We start from the raw sequence: 20947 nt of genomic DNA, 5'->3' as shown, positions 1-20947 counted from the left end.
TTCTCCATCATTCCCACTGCAGGAAAGGCCAGTGTTGTACTGGTATATATTCCTCCAGGTTATGTATTCACAGCTGACACTGTGGTCTGTAGAAATGGAGTCTCCAGACACTGCAGGTGGTAGCAGAGAGTGGTTGTGTGTTCTGGTTTTGGCAGTCTGTTGTCACCCAGGCTACAACGCAGGATCCATCATTTCTCAGTTCTGTCACCTTGGGAAGTTATTTCTCTTCACCTCAGTTTCCCCCTAGTTCTGGAGAGAAATCTGAAGTGGTCTCACTGGCCTAGAATCAGTGTTGGCATGAGGCTGCATTCCTCTCTGGAGGTCCTTCAATAATTAATAAGTCTCTAAAATCTTATATCTTTTTTTTTTTTTTTTTTTACTTTTTCGGTACGCGGGCCTCTCACCGCTGTGGCCTCTCCCGTTGCGGAGCACAGGCTCCGGACGCGCAGGCTCAGCAGCCATGGCTCATGAACCTAGCCGCTCCATGGCACGTGGGATCCTCCTGGATGGGGGCACGAACCCGTGTCCCCTGCATCAGCAGGCGGACCCTCAACCACTGCGCCACCAGGGAAGCCCTAAAATTTTATATCTTGACAGGATCTTGGTATGCTTTTATTTTCCTCTTCTCCCCTTTCCTCTCCTCCAGAATGTATTGAAATCACCTGGAATTTTAGTTCCAGGATGTTAGAAGTTTTTCCCTTTATTTAATAAATAAATAAATAAATAAATTTATTTATGGCTGTGTTGAGTCTTCGTTGCTACACGCGGGCTTTCTCTAGCTGTGGTGAGCGGGGGCTACTCTTTGTTGGGGTGCACGGGCTTCTCATTGTGGTGGCTTCTCTTGTTGTGGAGCATGGGCTCTAGGTGCATGGGCTTCAGTAGTTGTGGCACGTGGGCTCAGTAGTTGTAGCTTGTGGGCTCTAGAGCTCAGGCTCAGCAGCTGTGGTGCATGGGCTTAGTTGCTCCCTGGCATGTGGGATCCTCCCGGGCCAGGGCTCGAACCTGTGTCCCTTGCATTGGCAGGCAGATTCCTAACCACTGCACCACCAGGGAAGCCCAGAAGTTTTTCCTTTTTTTTTTTTTTTTTTTTTTTTGGCGATACGCGGGCCTCTCCTGTTGCGGAGCACAGGCTCCGGATGCGCAGGCTCAGCGGCCATGGCTCACGGGCCTAGCCTCTCTGCGGCATGTAGGATCTTCCCGGACCGGGGCACGAACCCGTGTCCCCTGCATTGGCAGGCGGACTCTCAACCACTGCGCCACCAGGGAAGCCCCCAAGTTCTTCCTTTTAAAAATAGTATGCTTCTTATATTTTAGGAATCTTTCTCAATAGTAGCCAAATTTTTAAATCACGTCATTACCTGTGTATTTAAGCTCAACTAATTGTTTATTTGTACAAATCGTTTTTCCTGAGTTATTCTTCTGGAATTAAAAAAAAATTTCCCTGAAATAATGATGGTGTGTAGATAATCTTTTGAGTGTTTGCCTATTCAAAAATTTATTTTTCCCTCATTTGAATGATAGCTTCAAATGGTGGTAGCTAAATCCTAGATGCAAAATCCTTTCTTTCTGGAAGCATCTAGGATTTTCTCTTTATTCCTGAGTTCACAGATTTTATCAGAATGTATTTTATGTGTGTCTTTAAAAACATTTTTGTTCCTGCATGGTACCTTGTAGGTAGGCCCTTTTTATCTGAAGGTTCAAGTCTTTTTTCTGTGCAGAAAATTATCTTATTTCTTCCCTCTATCATCTCTTTTTCTTTCCTTTTGGGCTTCCTGTAAAGTGGGATATCAGTTGGGAATGGGATTGAGTTCAGGTAACAGAAAACTTTATAAACAGTGACTTCAGCAAGAAGTCTATTTATTTTTTTCAGTAACAAGAAATCCAGGTATAAGTAGCTTATGTCTTCTGATCTTCTTGACCCATGTTTGTAGTGTGGTTTTGTTTTTAGGTGTGCAAGATTGCTGCTATATCTGTATGTAATGTGTTAATTTTCCAGGCAGAAAGAAAGGGGGAAAGGGAAGGAGAAAAGAGACTCCTCTGAAGTTTTGCCTTTTCCTTTGGGAAGATGTGGTGTCCCCATGACTTCCACCTGCATCTCACTGGCCAAGCTGTCATGTAGTCATTTGTTTCATACAGCTCTGCAAGCGAGCCTGGGGATTCAATTATTTCATTTTCTCTTTTTTTGTTGCAGAGGAAGGCAAGAAAGGAGGAGATTGGAAAAGGGGACTAGGTCAGTCAATGTACCAGCCCACAGATGGGTATAGAATCTCCTGGATCTCTCCTCCAGGTCTTAAAATACTTTTCTCATAATCTTTATCTTTTTTGTCATTTTGCTCATGTAAGTTCATTTTACTGTTTTCCTAGTTGGGTTTCAAACATCTCTATTCTGCTACTTAGCTATGCAGCCCTCTTTTGAGATTGTTGTTATTTTTACAGTTACTATTGTTTTTAAACTAATATTTGCTGAGAGTTCTTTCTGTAAGTCCTCTGAGGAGAAAGTGTCCTTTCTTATTACCTGATGTGGGAGATAGACATTTTATACGGAGATTCTATGAAGCCATATAGGTGGTGGCACATGTTGGAATAGAGATGTAGTGGAGGAAGATGTGAATGTGGCAGGAAGCATTTAGGAACACTTTGAGGAAGGGACTGATCTACTGTTTTCTCAAACTGTACAAAACTTCTTGCCATGCTTCACATTTGCTGTAGTCTTTCAGGCATCTGTGTGCTCATTTCTTTATGGAGTGCCCTGCCACTTCGTCTCTGACAGATCCAACCTAAAGAGGATGACTAACGTGATAATTATGTTTGAATTCCACAGAACTCATGCCCGCTGGTTGTTCCTTACAGTGGTGTGTTTGACCGTATGGATGTAATATTCTCTTAAATTTCTCTAGGATAGGTAGAATTCTTAAAAGATTTCCTCCTAGGTAGGGAACTCACACTTGCAACTAATGGCTCTCCCCAACGCTGGAAGCCTTTACTGTCACCCTTCCCAACAAAACGTATTTTGCATCAGATCTTAAATTACTCACGTCTAAATCAATATTGAATGGGTGAGTCTGACTGAGGACCCTCATTACTGGTGTGAACCCTAGCTGTAAAGCAGGGTGGTGCAGAGCATTTCTTGGGTTCTGTCTTAGGGAGACAAGACCCCTACACCTTGCAAGTCTAGACACACACATACCATCTACTACATGTTACACATAATTTCCTTCTGTAACAGCATAAAGCATGAAACATTTAAATTTCTGTTGAATTTAATCTGCCATGTTCTTTTACCTCCAGTGTCATTAAAAAAGAATTCCATTCAAACAAGAATTTAAAATTTATTAACCAATATTTAGTCATTGATTCCATAGCTTTTTTTTTTCCGTCTGATTCTTTTTTTCTCTTTTAGGTCATACAGTATTTATATCACTTTTATTTAGGAAAACTTAATCAGAGTTTCTTATTTGTGAGTAGTTAAGTATTTTTTAAAATAATTATGTATAACTTTCATATGCCAACTTGCAAGTATATTTAAAATGTTTATTACTCTATCATATCCTTATATGGATATAGTGTAGTCTCACTTTCTCCCTATTTTCAGACATTTGGACTTTTTGCAGTTACTCTTTTTTGTAAGTAACATGGCAAAAAACATTTTAGTCAGGGTTCTAGGTTGCAAGGAACAGAGGCAGATTTTGGTTTAAAAAACAGAAAACGAATTTATTGGAAGACTTGAGTAGCTCACAGACACAGTGGGAAGTTTGGAGGACCGGGCTTGTAAACCAGGCAGATACCAAGGTAGGCAGAAAAATGGCCCTCGAAACTCCTGAGAATCAGTCTGGTTCGGGGCTGCACCGAGGCCACCAGACACCCCCCGATAATGATCAGTGCTGCCACCTTCACTGCTATCAACACTGGATCCTCACTTCTACTGCGGTCACCATCAATCACTTCCCCACTTTCCCTGCATCTTTGAATCTCTCTCTCTCTCTCTCTCTCTCTCTCTCTCTCTCTCTCGCTCAAGAGTCAAAGTCCAGGGTGTTCCCTTCTGATTGGCTGAATCTAGGTCATTTGCTTGTCTTCTTGATGCCAGTGGGTAGGGAGGAGGAGTATCTGGTGGGTACCTGTTCCCTAGAGAGACTTATGCAGTATTTGGTTTCACTGAAACAGAAGGGGAGATTGGATGCTGGGGCCAGGAAGAGACAGTGTAAGTCTTTCTGTGTAAGTTTTTGCATGTACTTCTTCTGGTTACCACTTAGGGTTTGATCCCTGGTATTAGAGTCATGAAACCAAAGTGTGTGTTGCCCTCCATCTGCCCCTTTATTCTTAGTGTTCTTCATGATTCTTCTGTCCTTGTGCTACATGCTTCCCTTTGTGACCTCACCCATTCCCATGATCTAAGGGTTTGAACCATTATAGAATTATGGGTGAGTCCAAAATACTTATTTCCAATCCAGGTCTCTATCCTGAACTTCAGACAAACATATTTAACTACCTAACATAATCTCTGGATATCCTAGGGACATCTGTGAATATCAGAAGGCCCCAAACAATTCATCATCATCATTTTCCTCCTCAAACCTACCACGTCTCTGATATTCCCTAGTTTGGTCCTTATGACCACCATCCCCCTAGCTGATAAAATCAGGAATTTGGTTTTTATCCTTGATCCTTACTCCTCCCTTCATTCTTCCATCAAATTGTCTCCAGATTCTGTAAACTCTGCTTCCTAAGTTTCTCTGGAATTGGTCCTGTGTGCTTCATTCCCAGGAAACATTCCGAGTTCAGGCGCTCATCACTTTTCTTGTAGGTTACGGCTTTTGCTTCTTAACTGGATTTTCTGCCTCCAGTCCCACCCTCACCTGCTCCAGTTTTAAAGTGCACAGCCGATTGTGTTGTTTCTCTAAGATGCTACTAAGATTATTTCCTTTAGGAAGCATTCTCCAAACATGTTTTCTCCTTGCCCCTTCCTGTTAACAGAGGTTAGTTGACCCTCCCTGTTCTCCATGGAGCCCTGGGTTTACCAGCACTTTTCACACCTTGTTAAAATCTTTGCTGTCAAGAGACTGAGAACTCCTGAGGGCAGGAACGTGTGAGATTCATATTGAACCACCAGTGCCCAATGTAATGCCTCCCCATAGGAGGCACTCAGTATGAGGTTTTTGAATGAATGTTATGAATGGCTTTTAACCCGTTAAGAAACTAATGTTAGTTCAATAATGAGTTAGATGAACAGTTTTTTTTTTCAAATATTTATTTATTTGGCTGCATCGTGTCTAAGTTGTGGCACGCAGGATCTTTAGTTGCGGCGTGTGGGATCTAGCTCCCTGACCAGAGATGGAACCCGGGCCCCCTGCATTGGGAGTATGGAGTCTTAGCCACAGGACCACCAGGGAAGTCCCTAGATGACCAGTTATGATCATGAAACCCAAACAACCGAGTCTATGTTACTTTTCAGGGACAAATTTTGAAAATAACATCTCTGTTATAGGGTAAACATGATTTCTTCCTTATTCAACATGTCACAGACCACTTTTTTCAGAGTGGAGAAATGAGAATGTTACGAGACCCAGACTGTGAGGCTAAGAGAGTTATTCCATAGGGTAGAACGGCCACAAAATGTAAACAGATACTTTACACAGAGTTGGCAGATAATGAAACCTTAAACTATTTAATTTTTTTGCTTGCACCATCCCAAGTTAATTCTGATTTTTTAATATTTGTTTTTTTTTTAAATTTGTTTTTGTGAGGAGCACTGATGTAGCGGTCTGAAAGGTATATTTTGGAAAAAAAATGTAGCATAAGAATGAACTGGTGATCCTTGTTTCCTTTTAGGGAGATCAGTCTGGCTGGCTGGTCCCGGGAGAAGGATACACACCTGCAGTCACCCAGCATGAGCAGCTTGCTAAAATTGATAAAAAACTCCAAGAACTTTCTGCCATTTATTCAACAATTTCCAGCTCTTCTCCAAGACCTGAACATCAGAATGATGAGGTATGTTTAACTCTAGAGCCCATAGGCTGTTCAGGTTTATGTGTGCTAAAGCTAGTTCACATAATATGACAATCTGCTTGTTAACTAAAGAGGTTTCTTCCCAGTTGCCTTTTACGTGACTGCAACTGCAGTGATAGTGATTTCTACAACAGTGTCTATTTTCCTTTGCCAGTTTCTACTTTCTGTTCATTTTTTTTTTCAGTTGGTAATTTGCTGAGATGGGGTGAAATATTTAATATTGTTATATCTTTATGATATAAGCTAGTTTTTGATCATGATCAGGAGAGAGGAGAGGGAAGAGGATAGATACAGCACCTTAATCCTTTGAGAGCTTTACTTCTTTTTGTTCCTTTGGTTCTAGGTGTTAGCAGTGGCAGTCACCTGTCCCTTACTCTGGCACATTCTTCTAGCTCCTTTGATTTACCAGCAAGCAGTGAAGCTCACTCTGTTGATAACTTCTCTCCTGTGAGAATTTTGAAATGAGTATGTTTCCTTTCTTGATAGTTCCCTCAAATATTCTTTTACAAAGCTAACAGAGGGTGAAGAAAAACGGAAGGGTAACCACAGCTTTGGAGCAGTAAAATTCCTGTCTCCCCCTTATATTTCAGTACTTCGTGGGATCTAGTTTGGGGTTGGGTGGTAGTTTTTGCCTTAAGAGAAAATGGCTGGTCTTTTGTTATTCCACTAACCCTCTACCGGTTTTGTAAACATATCACCAAATCATTTTCTGTACAATATTAGATGCATGTGATTTTCCTGGTTTTTAAGAAGATTTAAATAATATCAGTATTCTATAGGTAATAATTCTGCTTTATAGTCAGTCTTTTCTCCAACCTGTCAATTGAAGATTAGGGATCTGGCTTTGGGCCAGTTGAAGCTACTTCAGAGGAAAGGAGCAGTGTTAAGATGTTCCAAAGAAAGTTTGGTCGTGATGGAACCTTACAGACCCATCGCAGCTTCCTTAAATTTTGTTCCTAAGGGCCAGGCACAGCTGCCTCTGAGCCCTTTACACAGCAATATGGTGGTAGTGGGAACCACTGTTTTCTGGATTGGCATCAGAGTTCTTGGAAGACAGAGAATTGGAATCTCTGTCCCTACCCAAATATACCCCAGGACTTTGACACATCAACAGGTATGCTGCTAGTTTATTTATGTTACTGGGTGCCATTTCCCAAAAGGAGGAAGCCAGGATAGGGGAGTAAAATTGTTCAGGGATATTCTGTGTTCTTTTTGTGTTACAGCTGATTTTTGTTGTTGTTGTTGTTATTGTTGTTAGATATCACGGGTCGCTGAGATCTCAAAGCTGGATAATGGTCCTAAAGATAGAAAATGTCTTTTTCGTGACCATCAAATGTTATTCCTGAAAGAGAGACTGAGAATTTAGAGATTTGTTTAGCCATTAGGACTTCAGATAAAGTATGACTGTGGTCACTGTCATCTCTCTCACATTTTCAGAGTTCACATTTATGGTTTAAATAAAATATTTAAAAAATAATAAAAGGGAAAACCAGTACATTACTTAGCTGTTACATACTGATATTATATATTTTTGTGTGAAACAGTATATTTAGAGAAGAGAGAAAACTGCATTTTGGGACTCTCACTGGCTGCAGAAACAGAAATGTAACATCATAGTTGTTGAAAAGAAATAATTAGTGCTTCTTGTATGCAAAAAAGAGTATATTTTGAGGTTTCATTCAATTTCCTGTTGGCATTTCCTCATTCCTAACTAAAACCAGCATTGCACATTGAATTTTCAAGCCAAAAATGAAAACATGGCAAATTATTTTACGGATATTGTTATTATTATTTTTTAACATCTTTATTGGAGTATAATTGCTTTACAATGGTGTGTTAGTTTCTGCTGTATAACGAAGTGAATCAGCTATACATAAACATATATTCCCATATCTCCTCCCTCTTGCATCTCCCTCCCACCCTCCCTAGGTGGACACAAAGCACCGAACTGATCTCCCTGTGCTATGTGGCTGCTTCCCACTAGCTATCTGTTTTACATTTAGTAGTGTATATATATGTCCATGCCACTCTCTCACTTCATCCCAGCTTACCCTTCCCCCTTCCCATATCCTCAAGTCCATTCTCTACATCTGCATCTTTATTTCTGTCCTGCCCCTAGGTTCTTCAGAACCATTTTTTTTTTAGATTCCATATATTTGTGTTAGCATACGTTATTTGTTTTTTTCTTTCTGACTTACTTCACTCTGTATGACAGACTCTAGATCCACCTACCTCAATACAAATAACTCAGTTTCGTTTCTTTTTATGGCTGAGTAATATTCCATTGTGTACATGTGCCACATCTTCTTTATCCATTCATCTGTCAATGAACACTTAGGTTGCTTCTGTGTCCTGGCTATTGTAAATACAGCGGCAATGAACATTGGGGTGCATATCTCTTTTTGAATTATGGTTTTCTCAGGGTATATGCCCAGTAGTGGGATTGCTGGGTTGTATGGTAGTTCTACTTTTAGTTTTTATTCTTTTACATCTTTATTGGGGTATAATTGCTTTACAGTGGTGTGTTAGTTTCTGCTTCATAACAAAGTGAATCAGTTATACATATACATATGTTCCCATATCTCTTCCCTCTTGCGTCTCCCTCCCTCCCACCCTCCCTATCCCACCCCTCTAGGTGGTCACAAAGCACTGAGCTGATCTCCCTGTGCTATGTGGCTGCTTCCCACTAGCTATCTATTTTATGTTTGGTAGTGTGTATATGTCCATGCCACTCTCTCACTTTGTCACAGATTACCCTTCCCCCTCCCCATATCCTCAAGTCCATTCTCTAGGAGGTCTGTGTCTTTATTCCTGTCTTACCCCTAGGTTCTTCATGACTTTTTTTTTCTTAAATTCCATATATATGTGTTAGCATATGGTGTTTGTCTTTCTCTTTCTGACTTACTGCACTCTGTATGACAGACTCTAGGTCCATCCACCTCATTACAAATAGCTCAATTTCGTTTCTTTTTATGGCTGAGTAATATTCCATTGTATATATGTGCCTTATCTTCTTTAGCCATTCATCCGATGATGGACACCTAGGTTGTTTCCATCTCCTGCCTATTGTAAATAGAACTGCAATGAGCATTGTGATACATGATTCTTCTTGAATTATGGTTTTCTCAGGGTATATGCCCAGTAGTTGGATTGCTGGGTTGTATGGTAGTTCTATTTTTAGCTTTTTTTTTCTTCGGTATGCGGGCCTCTTACTGTTGCGGCCTCTCCCGTTGCGGAGCACAGGCTCAGCGGCCATGGCTAACGGGCCCAGCTGCTCCACGGCATGTGGGATCTTCCCAGACCGGGGCACGAAACTGCGTCCCCTGCATCGGCAGGCAGACTCTCAACCACTACGCCACCAGGGAAGCCCTATTTTTAGTTTTTTAAGGAACCTCCATACTACTGTTCTCCATAGTGGCTGTACCAATTTACATTCCCACCAACAGTGCAAGAGGGTTCCCTTGTCTTCACACCCTCTCCAGCATTTATTGTTTGTAGATTTTTTGATGATGGCCATTCTGGCTAGTGTGAGATGATATCTCATTGTAGTTTTGATTTGCATTTCTCTAATGATTAATAATGTTGAGCATTCTTTCATGTGTTTGTTGGCAATCTGTATATCTTTGGAGAAATGTCTGTTTAAGTCATCTGCCCATTTTTGGATTGCGGTTTTGTTTTGTTTTTTTTTTTTTTGATATTGAGCTGCATGTGCTGCTTGTAAATTTTGGAGGTTATCTTTGTCAGTTGCTTCATTTGCAAATATTTTCTCCCAGTTTGAGGGTTGTCTTTTCGTCTTGTTTATAGGTTCCTTTGCTGTGCAAAAGCTTTTAAGTTTCATTAGGTCCCGTTCGTTTATTTTTGTTTTTATTTCCATTTCTCTAGGAGGTGGGTCAAAAAGGATCTTGCTGTGATTTATGTCACAGAGTGTTGTGCCTGAGTATTCCTCTAAGAGTTTGATAGTGTCTGGCCTTAAATTTAGGTCTTTAATCCATTTTGAGTTTACTTTTGTGTATGGTGTTAGGGAGTGTTCTAATTTCATTCTTTTACATGTAGTTGTCCAGCTTTCCCAGCACCACTTACTGAAGACGCTGTCTTTTCTTCATTGTATATTCTTGCCTCCTTTATCAAAGATAAGGTGACCATATGTGTGTGTCTGTTTTTGTGCCAGTACCATACTGTCTTGATTCCTGGAGCTTTGTAGTACAGTCTGAAGTCTGGGAGCCTGATTCCTCCAGATCCGTTTTTCTTTCTCAAGATTGCTTTGGCTATCCAGAGTCTTTTGTGTTTCCATTCAAATTGTGAAATTTTTTGTTCTAGTTCTGTGAAAAATGCCACTGATAGTTTGATACGGATTGCACTGAATATGTAGATTGCTTTGGGTAGTATAGTCATTTTCACAGTGTTGATTCTTCCAATCCAAGAACATGGTATATCTCTCCATCTATTTGTATCATCTCTCTTTCATCAGTGTCTTATAATTTTCTGCATACAGGTCTTTTGTCTCCTTAGGTAAGTTTATTCCTAGGTATTTTATTCTCTTTTATTGCAATGGTTTCAGATTTTTTAAACTGTTGCAAGAAATGGTTTCAAAAGTGATCTGAAAATCACTTTCAGATTTTTCATCATTATGGATAGGAATGCAAGAGATTTCTGTGCATTAATTTTGTATCCTGCTACTTTACCAAATTCATTGATTAGCTCTAGTAGTTCTCTGGTAGCATCTTTACGATTCTCTGTGTATAGTATCATGTCATTTGCAAATAGTGACAGCTTTACTTCTTCTTTTCCGATTTGGATTCCTTTTATTTCTTTTTCTTCTCTGATTGATGTGGCTAAAACTTCCAAAGCTATGTTGAATAATAATGGTGAGAGTGGGCAACCTTGTCTTGTTCCTGATCTTAGTGGAAGTGGTTTCAGTTTTTCACCATTGAGGACGATGTTGGCTTTGGGTTTGTAATATATGGCCTTTATTATGTTGAGGTAAGTTCCCTCTATGCCTTCTTTCTGGAGTGTTTTTATCATAAATGGGTGTTGATTTTGTCAAAAGCTTTCTCTGCATCTATTGAGATGATCATATGGTTTTTCTCCTTCAATTTGTTAATATGGTGTATCACATTGATTGATTTGCGTGTATTGAAGAATCCTTGCATTCCTGGGATAAACTCTACTTGATCATGGTGTATGATCCTTTTAATGTGCTCTTGGATTCTGTTTGCTAGCATTTTGTTGAGGATTTTTGCATCTATGTTCATCAGTGGTATTGGTCTGTACTTTTCTGTTTTTGTGACACCTTTGTATAGTTTTGGTATCAGGGTGATGGTGGCCTTTTAGAATGAGTTTGGGAGTGTTCCTCCGTCTGCTATATTTTGGAAGAGTTTGAGAAGGATAGGTGTTAGCTCTTCTCTAAATGTTTGATAGAATTCCCCTGTGAAGCCATCTGGTTCTGGACTTTTGTTTGTTGGAAGATTTTTAATCACAGTTTCAATTTCTGTGCTTGTGATTGGTCTGTTCATAATTTCTATTTTTTTCTGGTTCAGTCTCGGAAGGTTGTGCATTTCTAAGAATTTGTCCATGTTTTCCAGGTTGTCCATTTTAGTGGCATAGAGTTGCTTGTAGTAATCTCTCATGATCCTTTGTAATTCTGCAGTGTCAGTTGTTACTTCCCCTTTTTCATTTCTAATTCTGTTGCTTTGAGTCTTCTCCCTTTTTCTCTTGATGAGTCTGGCTAATGGTTTATCAGTTTTGTTTATCTTCTCCAAGAACCAGCTTTTAGTTTTATTGATCGTTGCTATCATTTCCTTCATTTCTTTTTCATTTATTTCTGATCTGATCTTTATGATTTCTTTCCTTCTGCTAACTTTGGGGTTTTTTTTGTTCTTCTTTCTCTAATTGCTTTAGGTGTAAGGTTAGGTTGTTTATTTGAGATGTTTCTTTTTTCTTGAGGTAGGATTGTATTGCTATAAACTTCCCTCTTAGAAGTGCTTTTGCTGCATGCCATAGGTTTTGGGTCATCGTGTTTTCATTGTCATTTGTTTCTAGGTATCTTTTGATTTCCTCTTTGATTTCTTCAGTGATCTCTTGGTTATTACATAATGTATTTTTTGTCCTCCATGTGTTTGTATTTTTTACAGATTTTTTTCCCTGTAATTGATATCTAGTCGCATAGTGTTGTGGTCAGAAAAGATACTTGATATGATTTCAAATTTCTTAAATTTACCAAGAGTTGACTTGTGACCTAAGATATGATCTATGCTAGAGAATGTTCCATGAGCACTTGAGAAGAAAGTGTATTCTGTTGTTTTTGGATGGAATGTCCTATAAATATCAATTAAGTCCATCTTGTTTAATGTATCATTTAAAGCTTGTGCTTCCTTTTTTATTTTCATTTTGGATGATCTGTCCATTGGTGAAAGTGGGGTGTTAAAGTCCCCTACCATGATTGTGTTACTGTCAATTTCCCCTTTTATGGCTGTTAGTATTTGCCTTATGTATTGAGGTACTCCTATGTTGGGTACATAAATATTTACAATTGTTATATCTTTTCCTTGGATTGATCCCTTGATCATTATGTAGTGTCCTTCTTTGTCTCTTGTAATGGTCTTTGTTTTAAAGTCTATTTTGTCTGATATGAGAATTGCTACTCCAGCTTTCTTTTGATTTCCATTTGCATGGAATATCTTTTTCCATCCCCTCACTTTCAGTCTGTATGTGTCCCTAGGTCTAAAGTGGGTCTCTTGCAAAGAGCATATATATGGGTCTTGTTTTTGTATCCATTCAGCCTGTCTATGTCTATTGTGGAGCATTTAATCCATTTACATTTAAGGTAATTATCGATATGTATGTTCCTATTACCATTTTCTTAATTGTTTTGGGTTTGTTATTGTAGGTCTTTTCCTTCTCTTGTGTTTCCTTGTACCTAGAGAAGTTCCTTTAGCATTTGTTGTAAAGCTGGTTTGGTGGTGCTGAATTCTCTTAACTTTGGCTTGTCTGTAAAGGTTTTAATTTCTCTGTCAAATCTGAATGAGTTCTTTTCTGGGTAGAGTAATCTTGGCTGTAGGTTTTTCTCTTTCATCACTTTAAATATGTCCTGCCACTTCCTTCTGGTTGCAGAGTTTCTGCTGAAAGATAGCTTTTAACCTTATGGGGATTCCATTGTATGTTATGTGTTGTTTCTCCCTTGCTGCTTTTAATATTATTTCTTTGTATTTAATTTTGGATCGTTTTATTAATATGTGTCTTGGCATGTTTCTCCTTGGATTTATCCTGTATGGGACTCTCTGTGCTTCCTGGACTTGATTGACTATTTCCTTTCCTATAATAGGGAAGTTTTTCAACTATAATCTCTTCAAATATTTTCTCATTCCCTTTCTTTTTCTCTTCTTCTTCTGGGACCCCTATAATTTGAATGTCGCTGCGTTTAATGTTGTCCCAGAGGTCTCTGAGACTGTCCTCAATTCTTTTCATTCTTTTTTCTTTATTCTGCTCTGTGAAAGTTATTTCCACTATTTTATCTTCCAGGTCACTTATCCGTTCTTCTGCCTCAGTTATTCTGCTATTGATCCCTTCTAGAGAATTTTTAATTTCATCATTTGTGTTGTTCATCATTGTTTGTTTGCTCTTTAGTTCTTCTAGATCCTTGTTAAACATTTCTTGTATTTTCTCCATTCTATTTCCAAGATTTTGGATCATGTTTACTGTCATTACTCTGAATTATTTTTCAGGTAGATTGCCTATTTCCTCTTCATTTGTTTGGTCTGGTGGGTTTTTATCTTGCTCCGTCATCTGCTGTGTATTTCTCTGTCTTCTCATTTTGCTTAACTTACTGTGTTTGAGGTCTCCTATTCTCAGGCTGCAGGTTTGTAGTTCCCGTTGTTTTTGGTGTCTGCGCCCAGTGGGTAAGGTTAGTTCAGTGGGTTGTGTAGGCTTCCTGGTGGAGGGTGCTCGTGCCTGTGTTCTGGTGGATGAGGCTGGATCTTGTTTTTCTGGTGGGCAGGACCGTGTCTGGTGGTGTGTTTTGAGGTATGATTTTAGGCAGCCTCTCTGCTAATGGATGGGGCTGTGTTCCCGTCTTGCTAGTTGATTGACGTAGGGCATCCAGCACTGTAGCTTGGTGGTCATTGAGTGGAACTGGGTCTTAGTGTTGAGATGGAGATCTCTGAGAAAACTTTCGTTGTTTGATATTACGTGGAGCTGGGAGGTCTCTGGTGGACCAGTGTCCTGAACTTGGCTTCTCCACCTCAGAGGCTGAGGCCTGACACTTGCCTGGAGCACCAAGACCCTGTCAGCCACACGGCTCAGAAGAAAAGGGAGAAAAAGAAAGAAAGAAAGAAAGAGAAAAACTAAAATAAAGTTATTAAAATAAAAAAATAATTAAAAAGAAAAAAGGAAGAGAGAGCAACCAAACCAAGAAACAAATCCACCAATGATTACAAGCACTAAAAACTATAGTAAAACAAACAAACAAACAAACAAAATGGACAGACAGAACCCTAGGGCAAATGGTAAAGCCAAAGGTATACAGACAAAATCACACAAAGAAGCATACACATACACACTCACAAAAGGAGAAAAAGGAAAAATATATATATATTAAAAAAAAAAGGAAGAGAGCAGCCAAATCAATAAAGTAATATACCAGTGATGGTAAGCTATAAATACTTAACTAAGATAAACATAAAACCAGAAACAAATTAGATGCAGAAAGTAACCCCCAAGTCTACAGTTGCCGCCAAAGTCCACCGCCTCAGTTTTGGGATGATTTGTTGTCTCTTCAGGTATTCCACAGAAGCAGCGTACATCAATTTGATTGTGGAGATTTAATCCGCTGCTCCTGAGGCTGCTGGGAGAGATTTCCCTTTCTCTTCTTTGTTCTCCCAGTTCCTGGGATTTAGCTTTGGATTTGGCCCCGCCTCTGCGTGTAGGTTGCCTGAGGGCATCTGTTCCCTACCCAGACAGGACGGGGTTAAAGTAGCAGCTGATTAGGGGGCTCTGGCTCACTCAGGCGGTGGGGGGGGGAGGGAGGGGTATCGAATGCGGGGTGAGCCTGCGGCAGCAGAGGCCAGCATGACATTGCAACAGCCTGAGGCGCGCCGTGTGTTCTCCTGGGGAAGTTGTCCCTGGATCACGGGACTCTGGCAATGGCGGGCTGCACAGGCTCCCGGGAAGGGGAGGTGTGGATAGTGACCTGTGCTTGCACACAGGCTTCGTGGTGACTGCAGTAGCAGCCTTAGCATCTCATGCCCATCTCTGTCACTGATAGCCGCGGCTCACGCCAGTCTCTGGAGCTTGTTTAGGCGGTGCTCTGAATCCCCTCTCCTCGTGCACCCTGAAACAATGGTCTCTTGCCTCTTAGGCAGTTCCAGACATTTTCCTGGACTCCCTCCCCGCTAGCTGTGGTGCACTAGCCCCCTTCAGGCTGTGTTCACGCAGCCAACCCCAGTCCTCTCCCTGGGGTCTGACCTCTGAAGCCTGAGCCTCAGCTCCCAGCCCCTATCTGCCCCAGCGGGTGAGCAGACAAGTGTCTCAGGCTGGTGAGTGCTGGTCAGCAGTGATCCTCTGTGTGGGAATCTCTCCACTTCGCCCTCTGCACCCCTGTTGCTGCACTCTCCTCCATGGCTCCGAGGCTTCCCCCCTGCCACCCCCCATCTGTGCCAGTGAAGGGGCTTCCTAGTGTGTGAAAACTTTTCCTCCTTAACAGCTCCGTCCCAGAGGTGCAGGTCCTGTCCCTATTCTTTTGTCTGTTTTTTCTTTTTTCTTTTGCCCTACCCAGGTACGTGGGGACTTTCTTGCCTTTTGGCAAGTCTGAGGTCTTCTGCCAGCATTCAGTAGGTGTTCTGTAGGAGCTGTTCCACATGTAGATGTATTTTTGATGTATTTTTGGGGAGGAAGGTGATCTCCACATCTTACTCCTCCACCATCTTGAAGCTATCCCCCGATATTATTTTTGGATTGGAATTCTTTTTGAATAATACACTGAAAGTATCTCGGATAAACCCTGCATATCTATTCACTTGACAAATGGCCTCCAGTCTATTGCTGAACCACAAATATTCATAATGCATAGTCATTTTTAAAAATTTTTAACCTTTCTGCAAACCATTAACTCACCAGTAGCTTTTCTCCATGCTCCCTTAGAAAGAATGTCTTTTAAATGGAATATAAATTTCTGTTTTTCAGCAATCAATCCCACAAATATTAATCAAGTGCTCACTGCATGCAGGGAATTGTAGGTCATTTAAAGATGAGTCGGTGGCTTCACAGGCAAATTCTATCAAACATTTAGAGAAGAGCTAACACCTATCTTTCTCAAACTCTTCCAAAATATAGCAGAGGGAGGAACACTCCCAAACTCATTCTACGAGGCCACCATCACACTGATACCAAAACCAGACAAAGATGTCACAAAGAAAGAATACTACAGACCAATACCACTGATGAACATAGATGCAAATATCCTCAAAAAAATACTAGCAAACAGAATCCAAGAGCACATTAAAAGGATCATACACCATGATCAACTGGGGTTTATCCCAGGAATGCAAGGATTTTTCAATATACGCAAATCAATCAATGTGATACACCATATTAACAAACTGAAGGAGAAAAACCATATGATCATCTCAATAGATGCAGAAAAAGCTTTAGACAAATTTCAACACCCATTTATGATAACAACTCCCCAGAAAGTAGGCAGAGAGGGAACCTACCTCAACGTAATAAAGGCCTATATGACAAACCCACAGCCAGCATCATTCTCAGTGGTGAAAAACTGAAACCATTTCCTCTAAGATCAGGAACAAGACAAGGTTGCCCACTCTTGCCACTGTTATTCAACATAGCTTTGGAAGTTTTAGCCATATCCGTCAGAGAAGAAAAAGAAATAAAAGGAATCCAAATTGGAAAAAAAGAAGTAAAACTGTCATTATTTGCAGATGACATGATACTATACATAGAGAATCGTAAAGATGCTACCAGAGAACTACTAGAACTAATCAATGAATTTGGTAAAGTAGCAGGATACAAAATTAATGCATAGAAATCTCTTGCATTCCTATACACTAATGATGAAAAATTTGAAAGAGAAATTAAGGAAACACTCCCATTTACCACTGCAGCAAAAAGAATAAAATACCAAGGAATAAACCTACCTAAGGAGACAAAAGACCTGCATGCAGAAAATTATAAGACACTGATGAAAGAAATTAAAGATGATACAAACAGATGGAGAGATATACCATGTTCTTGGATTGGAAGACTCAACATTGTGAAAATGACTACCCAAAGCAATCTATAGATTCAGTGCAATCCCTATCAAACTACCACTGGCATTTTTCACAAAACTAGAACAAAAAATTTCACAATTTGTATGAAAACACAAAAGACCCCGAATTGCCAAAGCAATCTTGAGAAAGAAAAACGGATCTGGAGGAATCAGGCTCCCAGACTTCAGACTGTACTACAAAGCTCTAGTAATCAAGACAGTATGGTACTGGCACAAAAACAGACACACACATATGGTCACCTTATCTTTGATAAAGGAGGCAAGAATATACAATGGAGAAAAGACAGCCTCTTCAATAAGTGGTGCTGGGAAAGCTGGACAACTACATGTAAAAGAATGAAATTAGAACACTCCCTAACCCCATACACAAAAATAACCTCAAAATGGATTAAGGACCTAAATGTAAGGCCAGACACTATGAAACTCTTAGGAAAAAACGTAGGCAGAACACTCTGTGACATAAATCACAGGAAGATCCTTTTTGACCCACCTCCTAGAGAAATGGAAATAAAAACCAAAATAAACAAATGAAACCTAATCAAACTTAAAAGCTTTTGCACAGCAAAGGAAACCATAAACAGGGCAATAAGACAACCCTCAAACTGGGAGAAAATATTTGCAAATGAAGCAACTGACAAAGGATTAATCTCCAAAATTTACAAGCAGCTCATGCAGCTCAATATAAAAAAAACAAACAACTCAATCCAAAAACTGGCAGAAGACCAAGTAGACATTTCTCCAAAGAAGATATACGGCTTGCCAACAAACACATGAAAGGATGCTCAACATCACTAATTATTAGAGAAATGCAAATCAAAACTACAATGAGGTATCACCTCACAGCAGTCAGAATGACCATCATCAAAAAATCTACAAACAATAAATGCTGGAGAGGGTGTGGAGAAAAGGGAACCCTCTGGCACTGTTGGTGGTAATATAAATTGATACAGCCACTATGGAGAACAGTATGGAGGTTCCTTAAAAAACAAACTAGAACTACCATACGACCCAGCAATCCCACTATGGGGCATATACCTGGAGAAAACCATAATTCAAAAAGAGTCATGTACCAAAATGTTCATTGCAGCTCTATTTACAATAGCCAGGACATGGTAGCAACCTAAGTGTCCATCAACAGATGAATGGATAAAGAAAATGTGGTACATATATGCAGTGGAATATTACTGAGCCATAAAAAGAAATGAAATTGAGTTATTTGTAGTGAGGTGGATGGACCTAGAGTCTGTCATACAGAGTGAAGTAAGTCAGAAAGAGAAAAACAAATACTGCATGCTAACATATATGTATGGAATCTAAAAAAAAAAAAAAAAAAGAAGGTTCTGAAGACCCTAGGGGCAGGGCAGGAATAAAGACGCAGATGTAGAGAATGGACTTGAGGACATGGGGAGGGGGAAGGGTAAGCTGTGACAAAGTGAGAAAGTGGCATGGACATATATACACTACTAAACGTAAAATAGATAGGTAGTGGGAAGCAACTGCATAGCACAGGGAGATCAGCTCAGTGCTTTGTGATCACCTAGAGGGGTGTGATAGGGAAGGTGGGAGGGAGACGCAAGAGGGAGGAGATATGGGGATATATGTATACATATAGCTGATTCACTTTGTTATAAAGCAGAAACTAACACACCATTGTAAAGCAATTATACTCCAATAAAGATGTTTAAAAAATAAATAACGACGAGTCAGGCACATATATAACTGTGGAGTCAAAGACAGCCTCGCTTCAGGTTCTGACCCTTCCACTTATTGGCTCTGAGGACTTGGGCATTAATTAGAAGCACTCTAAACCCCAGTTGCCGCATCTGTAAAACAGTAATGATAATATTATTCTTTAGTGTTCTTTTAAAGTGTAGATGAGTTAATATGTGTAAAGTTCTTAGCATGGTATCTGACTCAAAACTCAACCCAAGATGTTATTATAATAAGTGACTTAAGGAACTTATTTCTTATGAGAGACACAGAATGCACATAGATAACTGTGGTACAAGACGTTATAGGTAAGAACAGGAGAAGGCTATGAGCAAAGTGCTGTGCTGGTTCAGAGGAGAGAGAGAAAGCACATCCAGAAGGAATATCAAGAAAGTTCATTTCTACAAGTGAGGGATAGAAGGAGGAAGAGAAACCAGTGAGTGAGGCAGAGGGGGTCCAAGGCCCTGAGAAGGCTGCCATCACACAGCATGAGGTTGAAAACTGGTGGTCTGCAGGGCAAATTGGGTTCACAGGTAGGGTTCCTTTAGACCGCTTAGGGTTTACAATTTTTTTTTTTTTTTTTAGCAAACATTTAAAAATTGGGTGAACTTATATAAAAACCCAAATTTCTAGTTTCTTTTGAAACATTAGAACATCTGGCAAATTAGGCTTGAAGCCTTGCTTGGCAAACTGCAGGACTGAGCTAAGTAGCAACTGCTGCTTTCTATGGAGCACAGATTCTCCAGCTTGCTGTGCCATCCTTCACGCCATATTGTATTGCCTACAATACATGGGGCTACTTCATGCATTTGTGTAACTTGCCCAGCCCCTGCACAGGTCATCAAAATATCTTTGAATTCCTGCTTATTTCACAAGAGGCGGTGTGGTGGTTGATGTTGAGTATCCAGATTAATATGTGGCTTCACCTCTGACCTGAAAGCAGCTCATAGGATACTGGAGGATAGGATGTAAACATAGACCAGGTTGTGCCATGACCGACCATACAAGGAAACCAGAAGTACCACAATATGGGAACTGATTTTATGAGAAGTACAGAAAACATATGCTGGGGGAGCACAGAGAAAGCAAAGGTTATATAATGTAGGAGTGATATTTTAAAAATTCCTTTGGAAGTTTTAAAATTTTGGTCAAGAAAATAGTTTCCCAAACAAGTCGAAACATTCAGGCTTTCTGACTTACCTGACTATGGCAACTCTAAGATGATAAACTAGTAGGCATGTAAGCCTGGGATGATAAATGTACCTGAGTCAGAATAATTTGAGGGACTCCAGAGAGGTCACTCAGATTCAGGAAGTATTGGTTGTTGTGAAAGCGGCAGATAAGAAATCTTTTCCTTATGAGCTTGCTGATTACGATGTTCTCATGAGGTGCCCTCACTCTTAACTTCATAGCGATGTTTTAAAAGCAGTATTTGGCTTTTATATATCTGATTTCTTTAGCGTAAAACAAAGCATGTGGTCACATTCAGAAGAAAGAATGGCATGTTACTGCTATTGCTGTAATGTGAGTAATGTCATGTGGTTGCAGTTTTACATCTGCTTTTTATTTTCATTTCATCTTAGCGAAAGAGAACTAATTGAAGCAATTTTTTTCTTAGGATCTGTGGTTTAACTGTGCATACCTTTCTGTATCCATCCCCTAACCCTCCAACAAATCAGGTAGTTCTTTCCACGTATTGTAAATCCCACCATAAAATTGAGTGATGTTCTATAATCTAGTTACCATATTTCTTATTTGCAGCTGTGTTAGATTCCAGCTTTCGCCAGAAATATCCAGGATATAGATAGGAGTTATGTAAGCACTCAGTTGCGTAAGTCCTTAGCAACTGGATTCAATAATAAATTCTATTCAGTTTGGCTCTTACAAAGAAGTATAATTTATTCATCTCTCATGCAATCAGTCTTACTAAATCTAGAATTCCAGTTCATCATT

General features: G+C 39.9%; 1 protein-coding gene across 1 annotated transcript in view; it reads left to right on the top strand.

Annotated features, from left to right (window-relative positions):
- The window catches only part of FSIP1 (fibrous sheath interacting protein 1), a 193352-nt gene that overhangs the window by 36222 nt on the left and 136183 nt on the right, over nt 1-20947 (top strand). Inside the window, exon 8 of the mRNA XM_060096079.1 lies at nt 5827-5985. Within this exon, the coding sequence (XP_059952062.1) occupies nt 5827-5985 (159 nt within the window). The remainder of the gene's footprint in view (nt 1-5826; nt 5986-20947) is intronic.

This window comes from Mesoplodon densirostris, chromosome 4 (assembly GCF_025265405.1).
Source record: "Mesoplodon densirostris isolate mMesDen1 chromosome 4, mMesDen1 primary haplotype, whole genome shotgun sequence".
Taxonomy (NCBI): Eukaryota; Metazoa; Chordata; class Mammalia; order Artiodactyla; family Ziphiidae; genus Mesoplodon; species Mesoplodon densirostris.
Note: the sequence above shows the minus strand (reverse complement) of the source record. Positions and strands in the feature narration are given on the sequence as shown.